This window comes from Amblyomma mixtum, chromosome 3 (assembly GCF_055824585.1).
Source record: "Amblyomma mixtum isolate Tamu chromosome 3, ASM5582458v1, whole genome shotgun sequence".
Lineage (NCBI taxonomy): Eukaryota > Metazoa > Arthropoda > Arachnida > Ixodida > Ixodidae > Amblyomma > Amblyomma mixtum.
This window is the reverse complement of record NC_143014.1, coordinates 77,461,726-77,485,818: the sequence shown is the minus strand read 5'-3', so window position 1 is coordinate 77,485,818 and position 24,093 is coordinate 77,461,726. Positions and strand designations below refer to the sequence as shown.

The window sequence follows — 24,093 nt, the reverse complement described above, 5'->3', positions numbered from 1 at the left end:
TGTCCACCACCAACTAGCCCGCCTTCACTTGTTACAAGTTAACTGTGTCAGGTTTCTACTATACTACTATGCCCATGACATAGTGTTTTGAAAGGAGATGGTGTGCTTTCCTCTCTTCATCCCTCGTCGTTTTGTGCGGTTGCAATATGCACTCCATTGTCAACCACCAACTAGCCCGCCTTCACTTGTTACAAGTTAACTGTGTCAGGTTTCTACTATACTACTATGCCCATGACATAGTGTTTTGAAAGGAGATGGTGTGCTTTCCTCTCTTCATCCCTCGTCGTTTTGCGCGGTTGCAATATGCACTCCATTGTCCACCACCAACTAGCCCGCCTTCACTTGCTACAAGTTAACTGTGTCAGGTTTCTACTATACTACTATGCCCATGACATAGTGTTTTGATAGGAGATGGTGTTTCTATTGTGCAGGGATATTCCTATACCGCCACCAGCGGCTGATGGGGAACCCCCTGCTCCTTGGTGGGACGAAGATGCTGACAAGTCTCTTTTGATAGGTGTTTACAAGCATGGTCAGTGTTCATTCCCTGCAGTGTCTTCATACAGGAGTTGTTATTTTTGCATGGAATTCACCTTGTATTTTTATCTGCAGGTTATGAAAGGTTTAACCTGATGCGACAGGATCACACTTTGTGTTTTCTGGCTCGATGTGGCCCTCCTGATGGAGCTGCCCTTCTTGCAGAGATGACGGCGTAAGTGCTCATGAGTTTTCTTTTTGCTCTCTAGTTGTTCGGACCTGTGCTATTGGCTGGTTTAGGTATACAGAGTTTCATTAAAAGCAACACCATGTTGGGAAGGCGGCGCCATCTAGTGTGTAGGCTGGTAATGACCGCCATGCTGGTATACACCCAAATCTGGACGCAGGTGGCCTGAATTGGTTTTGGAGCTTGTGCATTCAGTTTTCTGCGTACCTTGGCGGATCATGAGGCCAGAGGTGCTTCCACCATCGTGCCGATCATTGACATAAGTAAAATCTGAGAAGTTGTGCATAATCTGTGTGGTGCTAAGTAGTAGTGGCGTACCGCTGGCTACAATGGCGGTCGAGTGAGCGGTGCAGGTCAGCTGGCAACCTATTTTCAATGACATTTAACTGCGTTCAAGAGATTAACAGGCTAAATTCTAGAGGCCCGTGTACTGTGCGATGTCAGTGCATGTTAAAGAATTGCAGGTGGTCGAAATTGTCCGGAGCCCTTCACTACGGTGTCCCTCATAGCCCGAGTCACTTTTGGACTTTAATACTGAAAGTTTAGTGCATTGGCATGCATTTCTGTTAGAAATGCTCTAATTTTGAGGGAAACAATTCTTAATCTGCCCTGAAGCATTTTTTGTAATGAATGTGTAAGTAGCTGTACAGCTTTATAAATTGAATTTTGTGATTAACTCAGTAGCTGTTTGTATTTAGGAACCCTGAAGACCTGGAAGACAAGCGCGAAGAAGGCAAGAAAGACCTTGATGAAGAGGATCCTGTGTCTCCTGAGCCATCGACATCTTCAGAGGCCAAACCTCCTTCGGAGCCTTCCGAACAGGCGGTCCCCTCAACAGGTGAACAGCCTGTACCTGCAGCTGGTGGGCCCCCTGTACCCGCATCCCAGGTGCCAGGTGAGGAGCACACACGTGCGTGTTTGTTCATGGACATAAATGGGCCACCCGGATGTATGGTGACCACTTGACAGTAGCTGAGTGAATGGCCACATAGGGGGGAGAAAAGAGGGTCTTTGCGCACAAATGTGTTTTTCTCTGTAGATTTCAAATATGCAGTCATATTTTAGCTGCTGGTCTTACATCGAAAGTTACCTCACAAAGTTTAGAGCTTAAGGAGGTAATTTCTTATTCAGCTTTAATGAATTTTCGCATTGCATTTTGCTGCTTTTAAGGGAGACGTGGGTCTTGAAATAAAATTTTTTTTATTTTACATGTTGTAATGAATGTAGGCTTGTGTATGTGTTTCGTCCTCCTGTTTGCAAAAATATAGTTAGTTTTGGTGTATATAAATTAGTTCTCATATTATAGGGCAAAAAGCTAAAGCTTCATTAACTAATTTTCTATGGGTCCTTAAGACACTTTCCATCAACCTTTTTTTGTTTCCAATTGAAATGAAGGTGTAGCCAAAGACGTGCCATTCAGAGCTGTGCTATTTATATTGTTATTGAGATACAGTTGAATCTCGTTATAACGAAGTTGAAGGGGCCTGGCAATTACTTCGTTATAGTCGTAGCTTCGTTATAGGCCCTGTTGAGCGAGCTTCCAATGGGAATCGTCATTCCTTCGTTATATTCACTATTTCGTTATAAACAGTTTCGTTATAACGAGGTTCGACTGTATATCATCTTATAGAAATGTTCAGTTGTGTAGAAGCTCCGTAATTACTGAATATAATCAGGTGACATCATTTTTCGGAGAATTTGATGTGTTAGACTGAGCCATCAAAAAATTGCATAACTCCATAGTTTAGTTCTTTCTGAATTCAAAACTTGGCCACAGCATAAAAAGAACAAGAAATTTTCCGTAACATCATGCATAGTTCACCAGCGACCTGATATTTCTTTTTTAGTTTGTAGATGAATTGGCTATCACACGAGTGGCCTCTTCATGTGTTTTGCCCCTCCAAAAGTAAAGGTGTACAAAATCCATGGCCACAACACAATAAAAACCCCTGAATCCTTGTAGGACTGCACATTGACCTCGTGTCACACCTAAACCTACTGCAGACTTGGGCTGTTGGCAGAATCCATTGCTGGCTCGTGTCTCTTTGCGAGACTTTCTTTTCATAGCACGTCTGTTGGCATGGATTTTTTTCTTGATATGTGTGGAGCCTTCAGCGACCCTTTCCAAGGCTTTGGTGCTCCAAGCAGTTGCTCATATTGTAGCCCAGTTTCTTAGCTATAGCTGTGTTGCTTCTGTTCATGCCCTTGTGTAATCATCTGGTGGCTTCAGACAATTTCCTCTGGACGGTGATTGTGGGGCAGGCTTACTTTCTGGGACTTCATCTCAGATCATCAGGCTCTCACTGGTGTTCCGAGTCATGCTGTCACTGCACTGCTCCGAGAAGGCTTCATCGCTCAGTCGCTTGAAGCTTCACAGAGTCTGGCAGGCTGTTTTTCTAAGCTGGGAGCATCTCTCCTTTTGCCACAGCATGTTTGTAACTACAACCTGGGGCTTTCTGTTTGTCATCCAGTCCATGCAAATCTGCTCTAGTGGGCTTAGGCACGTGATTGATTCAGTCTTTTCTTTTTTTTCACGTTGTTGAAGCAGTGCACAGATTCTTGTCAAGGTGTCGAAAGTTCTGCTGTCGTCATCAGAGTGTATCATTGTGTAACCAGCTTGTACTTGCCAAGTGACCTTTGGAACAAGCACTGTGCAGCTTGCACTTTCATTTGCCCGGCCTTACAGTCAGCGTTTTTCTGACACTCTGGAACATGTACTGCATGCCAGGTCTTTGCTCACTTAAGTTTTGGACCATTTGAGCAACCTGCCCAGAAGTTAGCACGATGGGGTCTACAATGAGCATTGCGTACGCCTTAATAATGCATCCAACAGCTACGTGTGAACTATGGCCACGCGTGAGCCAGGCTGAGTCAGTAATTATGTCAGTGTTTTCAGGTGGGTCGCTGAAGTCCTTGTAGAGCTCTTTGACCCGGGCCACACTTGCGGCTTCGCATTATGTTGGAGCAGCGCTGCACCCTTGCACCATCATGCTCATATGGCCCTGGTAGGTTTTGTGGTGCAGTTGACCGTGGGAAATGTTCATTGTGGCAAAGTTGGACAAGGCTGCTGCTTTCTAACTTATGCTTTGAATCGCCTTCAGTGTGAGCATTCACTTCGAAGGAGGTTATTGAGCCGTCACCAGCCACACTCGATGAAGAAAATTGCTCTTTCTGCATACCACAGGTTGGGCATGTGAGCACAAGTTTTACACAGAGCCAGTACTCCTCGCCTTGGTCCTTAGATTGGGGCCACCGCTTTCTCTTCGCACTTGGGGCAGGGTATGATTTCAGAGAAATGAATGCCTCCAGCACCTTGAACTTTCGTTCTGCTGCTGACTGTAACGCCAAGCGCACCTTTGTTCTGTGTGCTATCTTTTCCTGATCAGGTGGTTTCCAAAAAGCCTAATAGCAATGTTATCACTGTCATGGTTATATCTGGGCTGCTGCATGTATATTTTGGTGCAAAAAAGTTCCTACAGGTGCCTCTAAATCTGCTAATCGCTTGGCTGTGTATATTTGGAGGGAGTATAGTGGCTAGCTGGGCAAGGTGATGTGTGCCCCCAAGTAATTGTGATCACTGGATTCACTGCTCAGCATTTTTGACTTGCCTGTCCTTTATGTAGGGAAGTGCAGTACTGTGAGTTGAAGGGGGTCTGAAACACCTGCCATCAGTATTCTTCCCAACAGACTTCCTCATTTTGACATAGAGGTTGCTACTTTTCGTCTGTGTATTGGTTGATATTGATCTTTAACTTTTTTGTTGTTGTTTTTCATTGTGTCCTACAGGTGAAATGGGCACCTTGGAATTTCCAACTCCCTCAGACTTGAATACACGCCTTCGCCGCATCATTACCATGTACCAAAGGAACCACAAAAAGAGGGAACTGATCAATGCTCAACGAGCAAGGGTGTGTATTGTATCTTTTTTTCTTCGGTTCTCGCTTTATTCCGAGTTGTGCTTCTAGTATATTGTGCTCACTCTCAGGTCACACTCAATTCTGCCTTGCAGAAATAAATAGCACTGTTTATTCGAATTGTGCATTGAATGTTTGAAAAGCACAAAGCCAGTTTTGCGATTGACTAGGTGTTCAGTTGTCTGCAAAAGTTTATGGGACGCGGGTTTCGAAAAAATAAGTATTTCCACCAGGTCACATAAGGGAATAAACTGAAATGCCATTAGGCATGAAGGCATGTTCATGCTCTACCTGCTGTTATCAATACCAGACAACTGGGTCTTGAGGTAGTGTTACAGTAAATTTGTTTCTGGATGTCGTAAGCGTCATATGAATGAGGTTTTCTCTATCTTCTTATCCTCTGGGCACCACAATGGCTTTTAAAATGTGCTGTGAAGCCATGTGTGTCTTGGCTTACACCCATGAATAAAAGAGTATGGAGATGCATGGCCCCTAAAGAAATGCCTCAATTCAATTAGTAATGACTGACTGTACAATGAAGCAGTCTAGTGTAAGTGATTCAATGATATGATTAGCTCCAAAGTGAAGTGGCAAAAATGGAAGGAGGCTGTGTGGGCATGCAAGGATTTAGGTGCTCAGGGACCTCAAATTGCACTCCAAGGACCTGAAGGGTTTTGCAAAACCTAATTTTAAAATTCCTGTTTAAACTCTTGTCTGGCGACTGGACATAGATACTATAGCCAGACGGTGCAAGTAACAGTTGTGCGGCTGTGGCTGTGGCTATAGTCAGTGACAGCCTACAAATGCAGAAGCATCGTTACCAGTTAGCAGTTTTGTAACCTCAAGGTCTTTCTTTGCTGGCATTGTAGGGGAATTGAAGTCTTGCAGGCACTAAAAGCATTTGCATGAAATGATTTTGACTCTTTCGTAGTAGGCTTGCACACCTAACACACAACTTCACACTCACTTTGTGAGTGTGCAGTTATTGAAAATTGTTGAGAGCTGGCCACAGTAAACATTTTGTGTTCTTGTGAAAAAATTGGAAGTCCTAGGAAAATTATTTCAGCTGTATTTTTTTATGAAAACATTTGCTTTCACCTCAGCTTACTCGCTGGAGGGGCTTTTCTTGTAAGCTCTGTGCCCATTTTTTAGGTTTTTAAGGGATGTGCACATTTTCTGTGAACTGTATAATCTTCAAAGGATTGAACACAAGGTTTTTAAGAGATGCTCACATTTTCAGGGAACTGTATACAGCCAAACCTCGATATAACATGATTGACCGACTAGCCCAACAACGTACGCTCTTAAACGATATAACAAACACAGATTTTACAAATTTTTGGCTATATCGAACTGCACCTCAATATTTTCAACAAGCTCATGCATTTTTTATGTCAAATAGTGAACGCGGTTTGCCATAAAACGGATATATTGAACTGACGAGCGCCAGGCTGGGCCCGCACTGATGGCAGGCGGCAGGCTGTGCCTCGCTAGACGCATGAGTAATGGTAGTGGTGCAAGCGTTAGTGTCATGGTTTACGCTTTATCTCGCATTTGCCTACAGTGCCACAGGAGAGATAGCGGCGAGAACAGCTGGTAGCCAGGTGGTGTGACATGGTCGATTCTTGTAGCTTTCCAGCAGCGATTCTCCGCTCAAGTCGACTGTTGTGGTGCGCTGGTTGTGAAAATGGCGAGATCTTTTTTTCTGGCGTTGTATATATCACACGGCACCACTTTATTGCGAGGAAGTCACCTCTGCGTGTTGTGATGTCTTGTGGGGAAGCCAAGCTGGCGTTTGCCGCTCGGTTTTTTGCGGCCTCTGCGACTGCTGCGAGCGGCTTCGAAATGGTGCTAAAGTTATGGAAAAGGTCTCTCCCAGTTGCCATTCTTTTTCTGATGAAATTTTGCTTCTCCAGCGCTAGTTTTTGGCGAAAATTTATGCTAAGAATATCGGCTGTATAGAAATATTTTACCATTTTTTACCTCTTTCCTATAACGAGGTTTCACTGTAATCTTGAAAGCATTGCACGCATTGTATCCACATAAGATGTGCATATATAACCCTTTGTTTAGTGCATTAATAGCTTCCATTGCTTATGAGCCGTAAAACCGAACCTAACTTGCTCTTGCTGCTGGGACTTAGGCAACATAGGAAATTTTTTGAAGAATAAATTGCATGTGCTTGTATCGAATAGGTGCTTAGCTGAAAATAGAACGTTAAAAAATGTTAAAATGTTAAAGTGTACCGAACACTGAATTTTATGCACCCAATTTTTTTTGGTTCAACGGAAAACTTGCTTTCTAAAGTGCTGGATTCCATAACAGTTTTGTTGGAAACGCTGTAGAGAATTTTGCCAGGAATTTTTAAATCTGTGCATATGCCGGCTTTTATGTATACCAATGCTGGAAACCATGATCAGCGAGCGTGATCTGTATCAAAAACTCATATAAAGCTCACCCACCAGACAGTAATGAGATATTTCTAGTATAAAGGAGCGTCCATTTTAGTTTTCACACCCAGAGCTGTTACGGCACAGTGATGTACGCCTCATTGATGAAATTTGAGTGGACCACGATTACCGCTCCATGGAAGGAGGAAATGGCTATTGTTCAGAAGAGGAGGGGAATGGGGAGACCAGGCCAGGCCAGGGGAGGCTAGGTCGGGACCTAATGGGTGGCAACCTTTGCTGACCATTCCACTAGTGTGGTTTGTTTATCATAGTCTACACGCCTTAATGCCTTCTTCCACTCCTCTGGTGAGGTGGGCTAGACGCATAAGTTCTTTTGGGGATGGGTTACAGTCTCATCTCCACAGCATGTGTTCCTGCCCTGCTTGAGCCCGTCCACAGTATTCACATTTTGATGTCCTGTCGCCCTTCAGGATGGCTGCTAGCCTCCTAGGACTAAGCACGCTTTTCATCTGAGTTCTTCTCAGTGTTATCGCTAGCTGCCTGCTCAGTCCGTTACATGAAGGCAAATAGATTTGTCCCTTTTCCCTTTGTCGACGGAAGCGATCTCCGTAGCTCAGTGCCATTTCATCTGGGTCCGTTGATGAGGCTGCCATTCCGCCCAATTGATAACTGCTCGGACTGCAAGGTAGGCAGCTTCATTTCCGGGGTTTCCCTCGTGGCTAGGGACCCAAAGAAGCTTGATACACGTTTTTGGTTCCTTTATTTTTTTTTGCTGCGGTCCATCCTATCTGAAGCTTTTTACTGCTGACAGTGAGTCTTATGTTATGAATTTTGTTCCTTCAATGGTGGCTGCACTTGCAATAGCGGTTCTTCAGCCTCCACTATAGATTTTGCTTGTATTTCTTTCGTCTTGAGAGTATTTTCTCTTCCGTCCACGACTGCTATCGTATATGTGTATTTACTCATGGGTGAAGCATCTGCATATGCTGCTGGCTTGACCTCCAGAGCTTTCCTGAGGGACTACACATGCGTGCGGGGAAGTTCAGTGGGACGTCATGGAAGGCATGATTTCAAATTATTGCTGTCGTCAGCCACAACCTGCCGTGCCTCGTTCAACGCTGCCAAACAACTTGGTTGGATTTGTTTTTGGCGGCGTCGTCTTTTTTTTTAATTCTTCAGCGCAGGCATTTGTGGGTTTCCTATTACTTTATTACTATTCAAATCAGCTAACAAACATATCTTCTCATTGTTACAGCATATGATTTTCTCCAAGCTTAGTTTTTAAAAAGTCTGTGTGGTTGTGCAGGCATATGTGAGCGAGTGATGTATCTGCAGCTCCAGTCCTTAGCTTTTCATTACATAAGTTAAGTTTGAATACATGCCTCTTCGAGTTTGGGATGGCAGAAGACTGAGCCTTACTCTAACGTATGGGAAGGCACAGTGTTTGCATGAGGGTGCAGTCTATGCATTCAAGAAGTGTTTCTTAAAGCTACTTATGCCGCAAAAAGATTTGGTAGAGTTAGGTACAGGTATTGTTAGTATAACTGATAGTATAACTGCTAGCGCTCGCAAAAAGTGCATCGCTGTCGGCAATTTATTTTTTATCACCATGTCCATTCCTGCCAGAAGGGGTGGTCGTCTGAGAATCACCCAGAAACGATGTCTTAATCCTTTGCCTTGATACGCGAAGCAACTTTCTGGCAGCCCGCAACGGTGAGCTGCTGGTAAAACCAAATAAAAAATGTAGCTTGCCTGCTTCTTTTCAAAGTGGCGGCACACACTGTGATATGCGCCAGCTTTTTGATTCATATGGGCTGCTTCTCGCATTGAGTGCAAGGTAGAGAGCTGGTGCTTCCAGGCAAGCACCCTTTGGCGTGAAATGGACCTGCCATTCTCTGACCGCTAGGTGACTCTGGTGACGCAGCGATGCATTTGACCCAGTGGCGGCACATCGTGGGCACTTCCGTGCTCAATAGTATAGTGATGCCTCGTTAAATGAATAAGGAGTCTTTAGTTCTCGATCAAAACTCCATTAAAAATGAGTCGTCCGTAGTAAGAAATTGTGATAGAAAAAAATTCAGCAGGGTGTGGTGCTGGGCTAGTGGGTTCATTATGTGTAAGATTAGCTCTAGAAAATGGGACACAGAGGTGCAGACAACACAACCACTCATGGTGTCTGCATCTCATCCCGTTTTTTTTTGTTTTTTTTTTCACCAATGCACGCGTATATTTAAAAGTATATTTAAAAACCTTGATTAAAATCTTCTCCACACAGTGATATACAGTGAAGTACATATTTGACTACAGTTGAACCTTGTTATAAGAGTCTGCTGTAGCAGACAATCAGTTATAAGAAGCATTTTTCATTTACTTGATTGGCTACCCTATCTCTCTCATTAAGCAGACCTCTTCAGTAACAGACATCAGATGTAGGGTACATTCGGTAATTAAGGGCAAACTGTCTTTGAATTTGGTCAGCAATCTTGCTTATAATGGACATATTAACTGAGGGAGTTCCCTCCTACTCCACAAGTGTAGCACCATCACTCGCAAACTGTGCTTGCGTCTGTGCTTGAGGGAGATGGCAATAGGTGATGAGTCACGTGGTATTAAAACTGCAGCTAATACAATCTTGCATGCATATTGTAACTGTGCGAACGACAAGGGACAAAGAAAGACAGGACGGATGGGGCCGGCTAACTGCAAAACGTTGGAGAGGGTCTCCTCAAACGCAAGTGCTGTATAAAAGGCTCATTATCTCCCAAATTTTGATATGGGCAGGTTGGCAGGTATGTTGATGAGGAAGCCCTCAGCAACAAAAATTAACCATTAAGCGAGTATGGTAAAACAAAGAAATCCCGAGAGTTGCCCTGTAATGAGTCATGACTGTACTCTATTGGCATCAGTAAGCAGTCTTAGAAATTAGCTGCGATGTTGAAAAGCAACATGCATTACAGATGTACCTGACATGCTAACACAATCCTGTAATGTCACTCTTAGTCATTTGCACTGTGTTTTTTTTTTTTTTGTCCTCAAAATGTGTGTTCAACAATGAGTGATATCGCACTGTTTGTTGCACGTGCAACTTAGTAGCTTGCATAATCTCTGGTACGAGTCATTGCTTGGAGAGAGATGTCGGCAAGTAAAAGCTCCTAGAGGTGATGCCATTCTGGGGTTTGCCATTGGCTGGCAAAATAATACTAATTTTCTTTGAAGAGCATTTCATGCCCAAGGTTTGGTTTGTCACTGACTATAGCTCTATTATTTGCTTTTAATTTTAAGTGCCTTATGGCCTGGAGCTAAATTGTGGAGACGTAAGCCTTTACATATTTTTGTTTTCATTCCGAACAATTATTACAAGGAGGTTTGTAGCGGTGTCGCCCAAAGCTGCACCTTGAAGTGATAACCAGAAGTCTACTTATGCACTGATTATTGATTGACGTGGCTTGTGTCATCCATCGCCTGGCTCGCTACTCCACACCTTATCACCAAATCAGGATGTAACTAGTGCTTTCAAGCAACTAGCATGCACCTGCCTTAAAACGCTTTTCTTGAGTTTATATCCAACATACAGGAAACCTAAATTTCATCATATAGTTAACTTACTTAAATTATCTTTCTAGTTAGTTTTTTATGGTCCTTATCGAAGTTCAATCCCACTGGCGACACCCGAAGAGTGTGGTCGGAAGAGCTAAGAAGGTGGTCTTGTGCTCTTTTCACTCACTTCAAGCAAAGAGTACAATGAAAGCAACATCGCCTTGCTTCCAGCTTCTTTGCAGGGAGCGTCAGACCATTGCATTCCAGTTGCGCTTGGTCATGGTCGTCCTAAACCTGCTATGGTTAAACTCTAGACATAAAATGGGAAAACAGGTGAAAGAGACCTATGTTGATGAACAGAAGTTTTGGGCGCAAACAGAAGGCTGTCTGCTCAGCAACAGCACTGTAGAATGAATGGAAGGCAGCTTCCGTGCAGTGCTGCCTATGCCTCTTCTACCCTGCCTGCACATCTTTCTTTGCACCTAAGCAAAATTTACTCCTTTTGGTAGCAAGAAGCATCTGTCTACTTTAGTGTCTGCAGTACTTGTGCAATATTTGAGCCCATATGCCACGACTATAACTGTTTAGGTCCTTCTGCTTGTGACTAGGTACCACCTATAATTTTTTTTTGCCATTCCAGGGGTGAACTTTTATAATTGGAGCTTACTGTAGTTTTCATCTTTATTAGACCTAATTTTCAAGCTCTGTGGGATGTGTAACATGGCCATTTTAATAACCACAATTTACTTTCAGCATTAGTATCGGTGGAAGGAGGCAGGTGGCATATTTTCGATATCGAGAGAGTGTGAGAGGTGTGGAAGGGGCTTTGTGTCTTTTAAGTAGCGTTTGTTATCTAGATTGAGAACTGCGGAGTAGTACATTGGAATGGCTAAACCAAAAGTGCAGTGCGTATGCATCTCATAAATGTCTTAAAGAGGATTCAGCTTAGGTTGCAGTATGTCTAAAATTATCTGGCACAGTTGCTTTCAATTAGTAATGTAAGAAGTTTTCTTCTCAAACGACTAGCTTTTTTTTTTAAATCTAAGGCTATTGACTGTTTTTACAGTTTTTTAGCCACTTTATTTTTTGTTACAGCTAAAGGAAGCTAGCTTAGTGTGTTAACTTATGATGTTGAGTGGACATCATTGATGAAGGAAATCGGTGGGTCATTAAGTATTTCTCGTGAATTTACAGATGCATTCTTGGTTAGTCATGGCTGATTTTGGTACTGTACTGCTGTTGGTTTAATGTTTCAATCCGGCTGGGTGATAAAGCTCGAGGTTGGGGCAGTACCCAGCTGGAAGCCATGGTCAGGCAAGATAAGAGACACAGTTTGTGTTGTGCAGTACATTTTATTGGTCGTTTCTATCTACATTTCAGTGACCTTATTTGCATGTCAGTAAATTAAGTAACTGTAGGTCTCTGGGATTGCCTTCATGATAATCACTTGTTCCTCCAATGCGAGTGTGGTCCAGAGCTTAATCGTGTGACATTTAACAGGATGCGGCTTGAGTGAGTGCATTGCAAACCTGGCCTCTGGTGAATCATTAAACGCTTTTCTTGGTTGTGCCTTCCTTTCAGAACACAGCCTACCAGGTAGGATGCCATTTGAATTTTGGCAAGCTCTTTGTTGTCTTTGCAGCTTGTAGAAAAGCTTTTGCCATCCCCCCTGAGTGGCGTCCCTCCCAGTTGTTGTGCAGTCCTAGCCTTGTTGCGTGGGTGCTGTTGTGGCCCCCTTGTTTCAATTACCCTTGCTGCCTATAAGCAGCTGTTCCCTGTCCCCATGCTTGGCTCGTGTCGTTTCTCCCAGTCCTGCCTATTCTGCTGCTGCCCCTGCTGCTGCTATAGGCAGTTGTCCTTGCTTCTTGTTCACCTTCGGCTCGCTTGGCAAGAGGCTTTTTGTAGAAACCTTCATCTGAGCTACCGTTGAAGCTTTTTGGCGTACCCCTTGGCCATTTACCTTAGACGTTGGCATGGTCAGCTGTGTGTACCTATCCCACGCACTTTGGAATCTAATGTTTTGTCGCAGGGATTCTTGTTAAGTGTCAAAGTTGGGCTGTGGTAGCTTACTGCCTTAGATTTTTTTTCAGGTCCTTGAGAGCTTGCTTTAGCTAGAAAATATAGAATCTCTAATGTTTTTAATAGTTGATATCAGGTTAACTGGTCTGGATGCTTACAAAAAAGTAAAAAAAAAGTGTGTGTCATCAGTTATTATGGAAAACAGGGCTGTTTCAGTTGTCCATTCATTACTACTCATGTTAGTTTGTTTTCAGGGGCTACTGCAGAAATAGAAGAATCTTTAACAGAATTATAGCTTATTTACAATAAGCTCCGTTTTCATTGCAACCGGCCCATCTCTGAGAATGGTGATTCGCACAGTGCCGTAGACTCCGTTGCATTTTCCACGGTGAATTTGTTGCTAGTTCTTGAGTTTAAGAGCTACTGCATTTTGCATTCATGAGGTGTTAGTGCTGCGACTTAATTTTTTGATGTTTTCCGATGGAAAAGGTAGGCATAGGTTGGACTTTGTTGTAGGCATGGTTTGTTGTGATTGCCACTCTGGTTCAGCTTCTTTCTTTGGCTTGAAATTTGACTCATGTGACTTGAGATGCTAGCTATCGTTTTCAGAAAAGGGAAAAAAAGGACCTATGAGGGTCTAGTTAAGTGCATATTTTCCGGGGTTGCAGATTCTTTAGTAGTTTCCATTTCCTAATGCTTGTTTCATGCATATGTTTTGCTCCTGTTGTGCTGCTGGCTGTTGACCTAGGCATCCTCTTAACATGTGAAAAAAAAAAGTGCATGAGACATCCTTTATTCCCCACCTATCCCACCGTTCCATGTTGCCCTCTGTTGTGCATGGTTGTGCAGACATTTTTGTTCAATTACTTGATAGTGGTCAGTTGCACCTTTCACTTGCTTTTCTTTTTGATTTGTCTATACTATTGTAGTATACAGAATATTACAAAAATATTAGGATTTGCTTTATGTTAATTATTGCTTGCGGGTAGCTTTGGCTGTTACACATGTTCTTAAAGGTTTGTTTTTCTTGTTTTTACAGCTCTGAGGTTTTACTTCAATGTAGCATGCAGTCTATTGCTGATTTGTGAACAGAAGATACCCATGGTGGCCTTCAGTAATGACATATCTGTAATGCTAGGGGACGTTTTGAAAACGGCTTTTAGTTAGGTGGTGGATTTGAGGTCTTTCCTGAAGGCCACTAGTTGAATAGTTGTATCATTTGATTAATCACAGAAGTTTTAAACCATGTTTTGTTCTCCTGTGCACTGCAGTGCTCATGGATTGTGAGTAAAGCTTAGGTAGAAATGGGCTCTTAATGGGAGGCAGGTGAAAAGAGTACTTTTTTTATCTTTGCAACTGAAAAAATTTAGTTTTGCAGGCTAGACCCGTATGTATGGTAACACAGGAGATTATAATTTATTACAACTGAGTTTCAGAAGAATGTATGCCAATGTGATTAGTGAGGCATTGTATAAACTTTGTGTATCTTATTTTCTCACAATTTAACGCTTGTGTCTTCACTCAAGGAAATACTATATATAGTAACTGTTCTGCAAAATTAAAATTATGATATTTAATTTATAGAATGAAGCTTTTGCTGCATAACTTTACCGAACATATCTTGACACTGTTCTACTTAGAATATAGGAGTTGTTATCGTGTGTTTTCAAACATGCCAGTAAATAAAGCTGCAGAAACCTGATACACTGTTATTGTCATGCAAATTAGTGAAGCATTCTGAACCTGCCCACAATGGGTTAATAGTTTTGTAAATGACGACTCTGTAATGTTCAAAAGCCTCGAAAGCAGATTGGTTGTTGGTTATTTGTTTTAAAATGCCTTCCTAAAGAGGTGCAAGCCGTGAATTATGTAACATTCTTCATTCTATTTTTTTTACATGTGGAAGTTGCTGCTGAGATATTACGTTAACCCATTGCTTTGTTACATTTCTGTAAAAAATTTTTTTTTAATCTGAGGAATTAACTCTGAGTCCTGGCACTGTATTTACGTGATAGAGAAGTTCTTTTAAGAAAAGCTGTGTCTGAGGATCTTTTGAAGTCGCATGGAATTCTTTCAGGAAGCTTCATGTTGAATTGTGTGTTATTATTGAATTGTGTAGCATTTGTACTCCTCCTGGGTGGTTGCTGTGTTTTTGTGTTAATGTGTACCACGTACCCCCTGAAAGAAGACATCTTTGCGACAGTGAAAGATCAGTCTAATCTTCGTCAAGATGGTTTGTTCTTGAATGGCTAAATGTCAGGAACTTTAGATCACAGTCTTTTATGCCTTTATTGGTTTTATTGTTTGAATTGTCTCAAGGTTAATGATATGAACTTTCTTTTTGTTGCAGATTTTAACCGCTTTACAGGTGGAGGGTTTTAACTTTGTAAATGTATGCATTTTATCTATACTGCCATACCTCTCTTTCTGCAGCTCTACTGTGTTGCAACCTTTGTTTCATGTTCATCCCTGACATTTTAATGGAACAGTTGACAGAGAACACATTTTCACCCGTTTTCCTCTGAAAGAATGCAGTTTTTCAGTTTTCTTTTGCTTTCAGCTTAAAAAAAAAAAGTTTTAAGTAAAAAGAGTATCATGCCAACCACAGTTGAGCCTGCTTATAGCTACTCATTGCACATAGGGTTCATATGACTGGTGTTGAAAGCTTGTGAAAAGAAATTCAAGAACAAGTTTTCATGTATTTCATGGTAGTCATGGCCAATTATTTATTAATTAATCTTACATTATTTTCGTTTGTATTACTGAAATACAGTAGAGCCCACTTATAATGAACACTCGCTTAATATGGACAAAGACTATGTGAGCGTCACAATTTGCATTGGGGCTGTGGCGCCGAATCTTAAATGCAACTAATGTCCACGTACACAAAATTTGATTACAGTGTACATGCAGGCGCCAGGAACACACTCTCTGGGGCACGCTGCGCGGTTTTCGTTGTGGTCCTACATGAACATCGATACTGTTTTTGCTCTTCATGTGAAGGCAGTGAAAAGGGTGGGGTTTATGCTAAGAAATGACGGAAAAAAGAAAGTGCGCCACTGGTGTGCTGTATCACCTCAGATTTTGTGCACTTAACTGTGAAGCTTGCCCACTTTGGGAAACGACCTCGTGCCTTAGCTTAGAGGAGTGGCACTCTTATGGGTTTTCAGCGGTACTTGTCTTCCTCTTCAAATAGTACTTGTCTTCCTCTTCAAACGCAGGACCGCAGGAATTTTTTTATGGCGGGCCATAAAAAAAAAAGATTTTATCATGCCTTAACATAACTAGTGGAAGAGGCACGATCTCGGCCTGCACTAAAGCATTCGTCAGTTGCACCAGTTATCGCCTGCGCCGCATGGATTGATCACCAATTAGAGGCCAGATTGAGTGTTACAAACTGAAAGAGCTCAAGTGGCTACTCTTCTCAGGTAGAAGCGCTTGTATTACTCGTATTCAAGAGCAGATAGATAGTTGCACCTCGCCGACACCAGCGCTGCATAGGAGCTTCCCAAAAAGCCCTGTCTCGTGCACTACCCAAAAATTTATTTAAATTAAAAAAATATTTAAAAATTTATTTTGCCCAAAGATAGACTAGGTAGGACTGAAGCTGGGGCGATGTGGAACTTTCCAGTGTGCAAAAGCCACCTTCGCTGCTGCACCCGCACGTATCGTTGGCGTGGTCTTCTCTGAAAAAGTTATGACCAGTTGTAACTCAGCAAAGAGGTGGTCCTTACAATATGCATCATAGGCTTAGAAGTGACCACATTTGCGGGTTCAGATTTCATGCCTCTCTGATACATGCCCCATGCTTCAAAGCAGCCTTTCATTGTGTGATGCACTAGCCCTAAACACATGGTGACGACCTCCCCGCTGATTGTGGCGTGTGAAAATGTGCCATCAGGCTCGAGAACTTGGCCAGGGTTATGGTGGTTCACAAATGCCTTGTAGCCAGCAAATCGTGAAAGTCATATTGCGGTTGCCATCTGTATTATACAGTTTCTAAACAGGCGAGTTGGTAATACGTTCTTGGGTGTAGCAGCGCAAAAGACTGGGACTAAAGAAAGAGCACAGGACGAGTTGATAGGAAACAAGGCGAATATAAAGGACGCACGGGCAAACAGTCGTACAACGAAACAAAATGCACATGTTGCTACATGGTGTCAAGGAACATGACTTCCCTATTATGAAGACAGATAGAGGGCTTGCTGACACACAATCTTGGTTTTTTCTTCATGTGGTAAGCTTTGCTGATCTCCCTTGTTAATCAGACAGGGTGTGTGAACAAAATGTCACTGGGATGTAAAACCACATTTGCAATCTCTGCAATGGTCAGCTAAATTAGGCAGAAAAACAAGTAGAGCCTCAAGTGACCTGCGGGATAAAGCACGGAATGAAGTTTTTGCCATCCTCCGAGGGGGTGGTGGATAAGATTCTTCTGTCCTGTGGACAAATATACATTGGCCAGACATGGCGGTGCATTAATACATGTCTGAAAGAACGTCATGATTCATTAGATTCAACTAAGTCCACTAATTTAGCCAACCATTGCCGAGATTGCAAATCTTGTTTTTTCCTCATCGCATCATAATCACATTTTGTCCAAGCACCCTGTCCAATTAGCAAGGCAAATCAGCGAAGCTTACCACATGAAGAAAAAACCAATATTGTGTGTCAGCAAGCCCTCCATCTGTCTTCATGATAGGGAAGTTATGTTCCTTGACCTCACGTAGCAACACGTGCATTTTGTTTTGTTGTATGATTGTTTGCCTGTGCTTCCTTTATGTCCGCCTTGTTTCCTATCAGTAAACTTTAGTTGTGAGTCGGTGCTTGTCCTGTGTTCTTTCTTTCGTCCCTCAAAGATCTGTGTTATGACCAGTGAACTTACTGCAAACATCCAGATATAACAAACAGTATGTGACAGTCATGTTCGTTGTAAGTGGGCTCGACTGTACTGCTCTGGCTGCGGTAAGCTAACATATTATTGAGTACAGCTTATTGACTCAGTTATTACCCTGAGGTTAATGAGCAACTACAGATATTTTCTTACTGTGGATTGTGACTTTTTTTTTTTTAGCTACAGGATGAAATATTGCCTTTATGTTATGAAAGGTGAATACCTTGGATTCTTGTTTTGAGGGCAGTCCAAAATTAACTGATCTTTTTTTGAGCATCGTATAAGTTCAGCGACCAAACCATGGGTAATAGTGGGTTTTATAACTGAAAATTCGCATATGTTGTTCTAAATTTGCACTAGATACTGCAGTCTTTTAGTAGTTCCAATTTTTGCCATAGTTTGATGGTTAAGCTAGCATTTCCGTTGCATTATTGTAAAGCGAATTAGTCGCTTCACATATTCAGTTCAGTAATGCAAACACCAAAAGGTTAAATTCGTTGTCCTTTTTTTTGTTTTTGAAAATCTAATTATCATGATTTTATAGTAGTCGTCAGACCATGTTAAAGCGTGCTTTCACATGGTAACTTTTGCATGCTGACATATATGGCATATATATGTATAGGCAGCACATTGGACATGAGACTCTAAAACAAGGTGCGATGGCACTGTTGTTTTCTGGAAACATAAAAAGGGATATTCTATTTTGGCAGTGTGGCTAGTGTGAAAAGAATTTTTTCTCTCCTCTAAACCAATGTTCATTTCAAACACAATTTGAAATGTCACACGAAAAACAGGCTCAAGGCATATGACACATAGCACTTATATTTTCCCCCCATATAAATGAATGCTTCATAAACAGCTGTGTTAAAGGCCTAACGTAGTCGTTATAAGTGGGCACAACTGTCTTGAGAGCATGCAGTGGTGGCATCCTTTCAAAATATGTAATGTTGTAGTTCTTGGATGATTTGTACTGTGAGTGTCAAATGAAATGCGAACAAGACAAGTGAACCGTGAGCAGCAAAATGAAGGTTTAGTTGAAGGACATAGAATACTAGCCAATTTTATTTTCACTTCAGTGGCACAAAGGTTGCTCTATGGAAATGTTTACGGTGCTGAATTTTTAGCATATTCTTACTTATCAGCTTACTTATCGTATCACAAGTGTAGCTTTTCTTGCATTTTTTTTTTGTTAGTTCATGCATAGCTTTTTTTTCTTCAGTGCCCTGGAACAAAAATGGTGCTAGCAAAATTGCTGCCAGTGACGCTTATGCCAGGCTATCTTGAAATTGGCTCTAGAGATGCTGCCTTTGCATGGTCTCGCTGCAGATTTTCTGATAAAAATGAATTTTTTTTTTTTCTGAAGTTAGCTCTATTATTTTTTCTCAATGGCTTTCCTTAGCTGTCATTCTTTTATTGCTTCGAAGCGGAACTTTTATTCACTGAACATATTTTTATTTCTTAACAAATCTTCCCTTGTGCTGTGCGCTTTCTTTCCAGCTTGCAGTTTGCTTTTGGGTGTTGTTGTGCAATAGCTTGCTTATGTGTGTAGTCTCATCTTTAGGACTGAATTTAATCCTGAATTTCCTGTCTTGCAGCGAATGGAAAGAAGAGAGAAGTTTGAGGCTGCCATTCGTGAAAGAGAGATACGGAGGCTTGAAACTCAACAGAGGTGAGAACATTAGAAATCTGTATCATTAGTTGGAGAAACTGGGTTGGAAAGGTTGCATAGCAATGCTTTTGATGTTCGCTTTTTTTTGTTTACTTGCTCTTGTCGGACTAGAAGAATTTTTGTTAGCCAATGTGTATCAGAATTTAACAAGTACGTCTTACCAAGGTTTCTTTTTTTTTTTTTGTGCTGTGTGTATGAGAGAGTAAGGCATGAATGCCACACTCTTAAGCATAGCAGAGTTTCTCTATAAGGCAGTTCACTCTGGCTGCAATGAATTCCACTAGATATGCTGCTAAGTTAGAGTAGGCCTAACAGTACCTGCTTTTCTGTCAGTTTAGGAGCAGCTACTGAGCTGATTGTGCATGGATAGAAAATGCACTGGCTCCTACACTTCGTACCTATGATGGGGTGATGTGCTTTAATCAACACTAGGCTGGATGTCAGCGCACTTAAAAAGAACCCCCAGTGGTCTAAATTAATCCAGAGCCCTCCACTATGCCGTCCCTCATAGCCGATGTGTTGCTTTGGGATGTTAAATCGTGCATTCCCTATCTTAGCAGCAGTCACAGCACTGCTTTTCCCTTATTTCAATGGTACGGTATTTTTTCATAAAAAAAGTTGTATGTGAAAGCAATAGAATCAATTGTGGCAGCAAAGTATTCAGTTGACTTGGTGCAGTTACTGGAATTTTCAAGATGTAGTGTCTCTTGTCTCACTGTAATTTTGTGGCTTATGCAAGCTCAATCCTGTGTAAAACTTACATATTTGCAATCTCTTATTCTAGGTGCATTTTTTATTCCCCTTTTAGTGTCCCTTTAATACATATACTTTAAAAGGTTTGCCTTGTTATGTTCAGTACTGAACCAAGAATTGTTTATTGGGTTAGTTGGTTGGCGTTGTTTAGCAGCTAGCCTCACTAGGAGCTAGCTGAATGTATTCTCGATGAAGAAGAGGGGACGGACAGAAAGACTAAGGCGAGACAGAGAGTAGTGTGTTGTGTCCTTTTTGTACCCTTTTGTTCATTAAAAATACCTTCATGCAGGCTCCCCAAGAGAACTAAGGACTGGCTTAAAAACATAGATGTTGTGGTGCCTGCCCTGTTCTCCTGAATATGGCCTAATGTTCTTTTGTGTGCATGTGTGCTTCCGCATGCTTACTTACTTACTTTTTCAGGTCGGTTCACAGAAGGCATTTGAATGTAAGAAAAGTTGAAGCCTATCATTATATTTGTGGGAGTTACTATATTACTTTGTGTTTAGCTTGAAGTAATGTATAGATTGGTCAGGTGCTTTCCTTTTTGTTTAATTCTGCTATACATGGCTTTTTTCGTAGATGGTCAAGGCGAGAAGAAGCAGAGTTCTATCGAGCAGTCTCTTGCTATGGCGTGGATTATCGTCGCCAGGAACAGCGCTTTGTGTGGGAAGGCTTCCGTACTGTAGGCCGTCTCGAGCGCAAACGAGATGACACCTTGACAGAATACTTCCGTGCATTTCGGGCTATGTGCAGGCGTGTCTGTGGACGTAAGCTGGGCGAGGAAGATGGTAAGCTCTCTTACCTCACCTAGTTGTTTACTGGATCATGAATGCATGCAGAGTGAGGGGTGAACGTGAACAGCTAATTGTATTCAAGGTGCAAGTTCCTCGTCGCTCCTCTTGTGTAACTAAATTCAAAATCAAGTCAGGTACTTCCTCACGGGCTTACGTGCAGCAACTATTCAACTAGGTGTATGCAGGTATAGTCGAACCTCAGTACAACGAAGTCGATTTTGAGCGAAAATTTGTTTGCTATATCCGATATTCGTCTTAAAAGTGCGCACATATATTCCTGCAAATAGACTCAAGCAATCGCCGCTCAAAGGTGGACAACATAAAGTGCATATATGCCTGCAGATAAACCCAAGCAAACGCCGCTTAAAGGTGGACTACATAAAGTGCCTAAAATGTACAGTTTTTAAATTTAAAGCTCGGTATTAACGTGTGAAACCTCTCCTTTCAGTGTATGTTGGAGAGCGAAAATAAACACACTAACAGCGATGCTGGTCGTGTGCACAGATCGATATACATTGGAATGTCTATGATGCGAACATGGTTAATGCAAATTTCAGCATGATTTGAATTCGTAAAATTCTCATACCAGAGTGCATTGTGTGCACGGATGTTTGGAACACTATCCCACGTACTACGGATGGTGTGAGCGCTCGAGCCGCGACCACACCCTTGAGCACGCTGCCTGCACATCGCCGACTCTACGAACACTAGTCGCACTGAACACACAGAGAGCAGATGTAGCCCACACATCTCCGATCCTACAATGCAGATAGTGCTGCTACAACAGTAGTAAACAAATTTTGTAGCTTTTGATAATGTTTTTCTCTACTTCTTATTTTAAGCCAAACATGGCTTTTGTGCAGTTTTGTGTACTTAAGTGTACAGGTACTAGCCTCTGAAAACGAAGCACAAGATACCAAAATTCTCAAAATTGTGCATGCCTAGGAATGACATTACCGTATTTACTCGCGTAATAGGCGCACTCGCATAATAGGCGCACCCCTAGTTAGGGCGCGAAAAATCAGATTTTTTTATTTCCGCGCATAATAGGCGCACCCCGAACTTGGCACTGTGATCAATACTGTATTTACACGATTGCAAGCCGACGCCTCGCCACCCCCCGCTTCCCTATCTTTATTTTAACAAAGTTTTTGCTGAACTGACTACTAGTCCCTACTAGTGCTGCTGCCGTCGCAGCTGCTGCGGACCCACAGCACGTACAACGACATCGCGTAGAACAGCCGCACACAGTTTTCAGGGATGCTCACTTTAAACGTCTGTTTGGAAAGCTTCATCTCCAGCCGGAAACGTTCCCGACTTAGGCCCGCGAAAACCTTGGAGTCGCGTACGAAAATTTAAGGACGCCGCAGTCGCAACTGCCGCACTTCTCGGCCACGTTGTATTTTCCGACCTGCCGCACGCTTGCCGCGTTCGAGAGCAAACTCCCAGCCGTGTAGCTGTTAAGGTGCTTGCCCGTCGAGCTAAAACATCAACGCTCCGCGGCAAAGCCATAAACCACGATAACTATTGCGCTACCGCAAATCCCGGCACTTGACAGCAACAACAACAACAAAAAAAAACGAGCTGGAGATGCTGATGGCGATATAGATAGCGAAAGCTCGCGGCGGAGGAAAACGATGATGATGATGATGAGCTTGGCCTTGGGCGGCGTCTGGAAGCTCCTGTGCGCGTGTGTGGCCTCCGCGATCAAACGCCCGTTGCGCGCAGCCGGAGCCGATCGCGGAGGCCTCGGCGCGTGCATTCCGAAAGTTTCGGTGCGGCCCTTACACAGCCTTTTTTTTTTTAACATTTTCTTCGCGAAAACGGGGTGCGGCCCGTACACGAGTGCGTTTACGCGGTGTGTTCAATTTTGCGAGTCGAAAAATTTCCGGAAATTTTACCCCGCGTAATAGGCGCACCCCGAACTTTGAGCCGGATTTTCTGGAAAAAAAGTGCGCCTATTATGCGAGTAAATACGGTATATTGCTGATTTGTACTCAGTGGAGTGTTGGGAACACGAAAAACCATTTTGCACTGTGCTGTCTTGCATACTGCTATGTCCAGTGGCTGCGCAAGCATGCACAGTTTTTCACTTACACATGGCACTCAGAACATGAGGGCACTGAGCTATACCGCGGTGGCTCAGTAGTTATGGCGCTCGACTGCTGACCCGAAGGACGCGGGTTCGATCCTGTCCACGGCAGCTGAATTTCAATGGCGATGAAATTCTAGAGGCCCGTGTACTGTGCGATGTCAGTGCACGTTAAAGAACCCTAGGTGGTCGAAATTTCTGGAGCCCTTCACTACGGCGTCCCTCATAGCAGAGTCACTTTGGGACATTAAACCCCAATAAACCTAAACCTATCTTGGAACTAAAAACACATTTGGAAAGCGGAGGTCAAGCTCTATTAGTGGTACAGTTTTCATTCACCTAGTGTTAATGTTTAAAAAAAAAATGGCATTCTTTTATTAAAATTTTTAGATTTTTTGTTTTTGGTGATTCTAGCATCTTGGAACATCCTAGTTTCATACAGTAAAATAAGAAAAGATTTGAACAAGAAGTTAAAGGGGCTGTGAAACACTGCTTGGGGGGATACCGGCTATACTTCAGGTGGGTTCTTTATGTCACACAGATGCTGACTTAAAAAGAATTACAGGAATCGCTGCACAGGAACGGGAGTTATTCAGTGGAGAAATTTCAAAATACAAGCAAACAAAACTCTGCCCTCAACTCGATTTTGGCGGGGCTTCCCACTCCTATTTTGCTCTCCCAATGACGGCACCTGGCGCAACCAATCAAAACAGCCAGCCAGAGCACGTCGCGGAAGTTTGTACTCCATGGTTGCCTGCTCCCTGTAACTCGTTTTTGCTGAGACTGGCAGCGCGTTTCCATGCCAGAGCGCCCCTGGTGGTGTATTTTTATTTTACTTGTTTTGCAGGGCTTTTATCTAAGAAAAACAAGTTGTTTTTGTTGATCTAATATAAAACGCAGACAGGTGCAAAATGTGTCTATTTATTCGCGCAATTTGCAGTATATTTACTGTTTGTCCGATCATCAAGCTCGCGCCAGGTGATGTCATATCCGATGCTAAAAACCCGCCACTGTGTGGCGACACCATCAGAGCCATGAAGTTGTTTTTGGGAGGACATTAAAATATTAAAAAAACGGAATATACGCGGTATTACCGACGCTAATAGCACCATTATAACTCACTGTATGCAATCAACAGGCAAAACAGTTAACTAAGATTGTGTTTCTGGGCCCCTTTAAATGACACGCGGTGACTGAAAAAGTCATAATAGGTGTCAAATGGTGTCAAATTTTGACCATCTTTGAACTGCTGCCACCTAGAGCATCAGCGTTCTAAGTCACGTGAC

At 42.6% G+C, this 24,093-nt stretch overlaps 1 protein-coding gene across 4 annotated transcripts in view; it reads left to right on the top strand.

The window, feature by feature from the left end:
• The window catches only part of kis (chromodomain helicase DNA binding protein kismet), a 128,306-nt gene that overhangs the window by 52,702 nt on the left and 51,511 nt on the right, over nucleotides 1-24,093 (top strand). The window contains exons 22-29 of one of the 4 annotated variants that reach the window (XM_089579786.1): nucleotides 432-532; nucleotides 613-712; nucleotides 1,423-1,619; nucleotides 4,511-4,632; nucleotides 12,168-12,182; nucleotides 14,956-14,997; nucleotides 19,095-19,168; nucleotides 20,501-20,709. In XM_089579786.1, the coding sequence (XP_089435912.1) occupies nucleotides 432-532; nucleotides 613-712; nucleotides 1,423-1,619; nucleotides 4,511-4,632; nucleotides 12,168-12,182; nucleotides 14,956-14,997; nucleotides 19,095-19,168; nucleotides 20,501-20,709 (860 nt within the window). The remainder of the gene's footprint in view (nucleotides 1-431; nucleotides 533-612; nucleotides 713-1,422; nucleotides 1,620-4,510; nucleotides 4,633-12,167; nucleotides 12,183-14,955; nucleotides 14,998-19,094; nucleotides 19,169-20,500; nucleotides 20,710-24,093) is intronic. The other 3 variants (XM_089579787.1, XM_089579788.1, XM_089579789.1) reach the window with 3 other exon arrangements.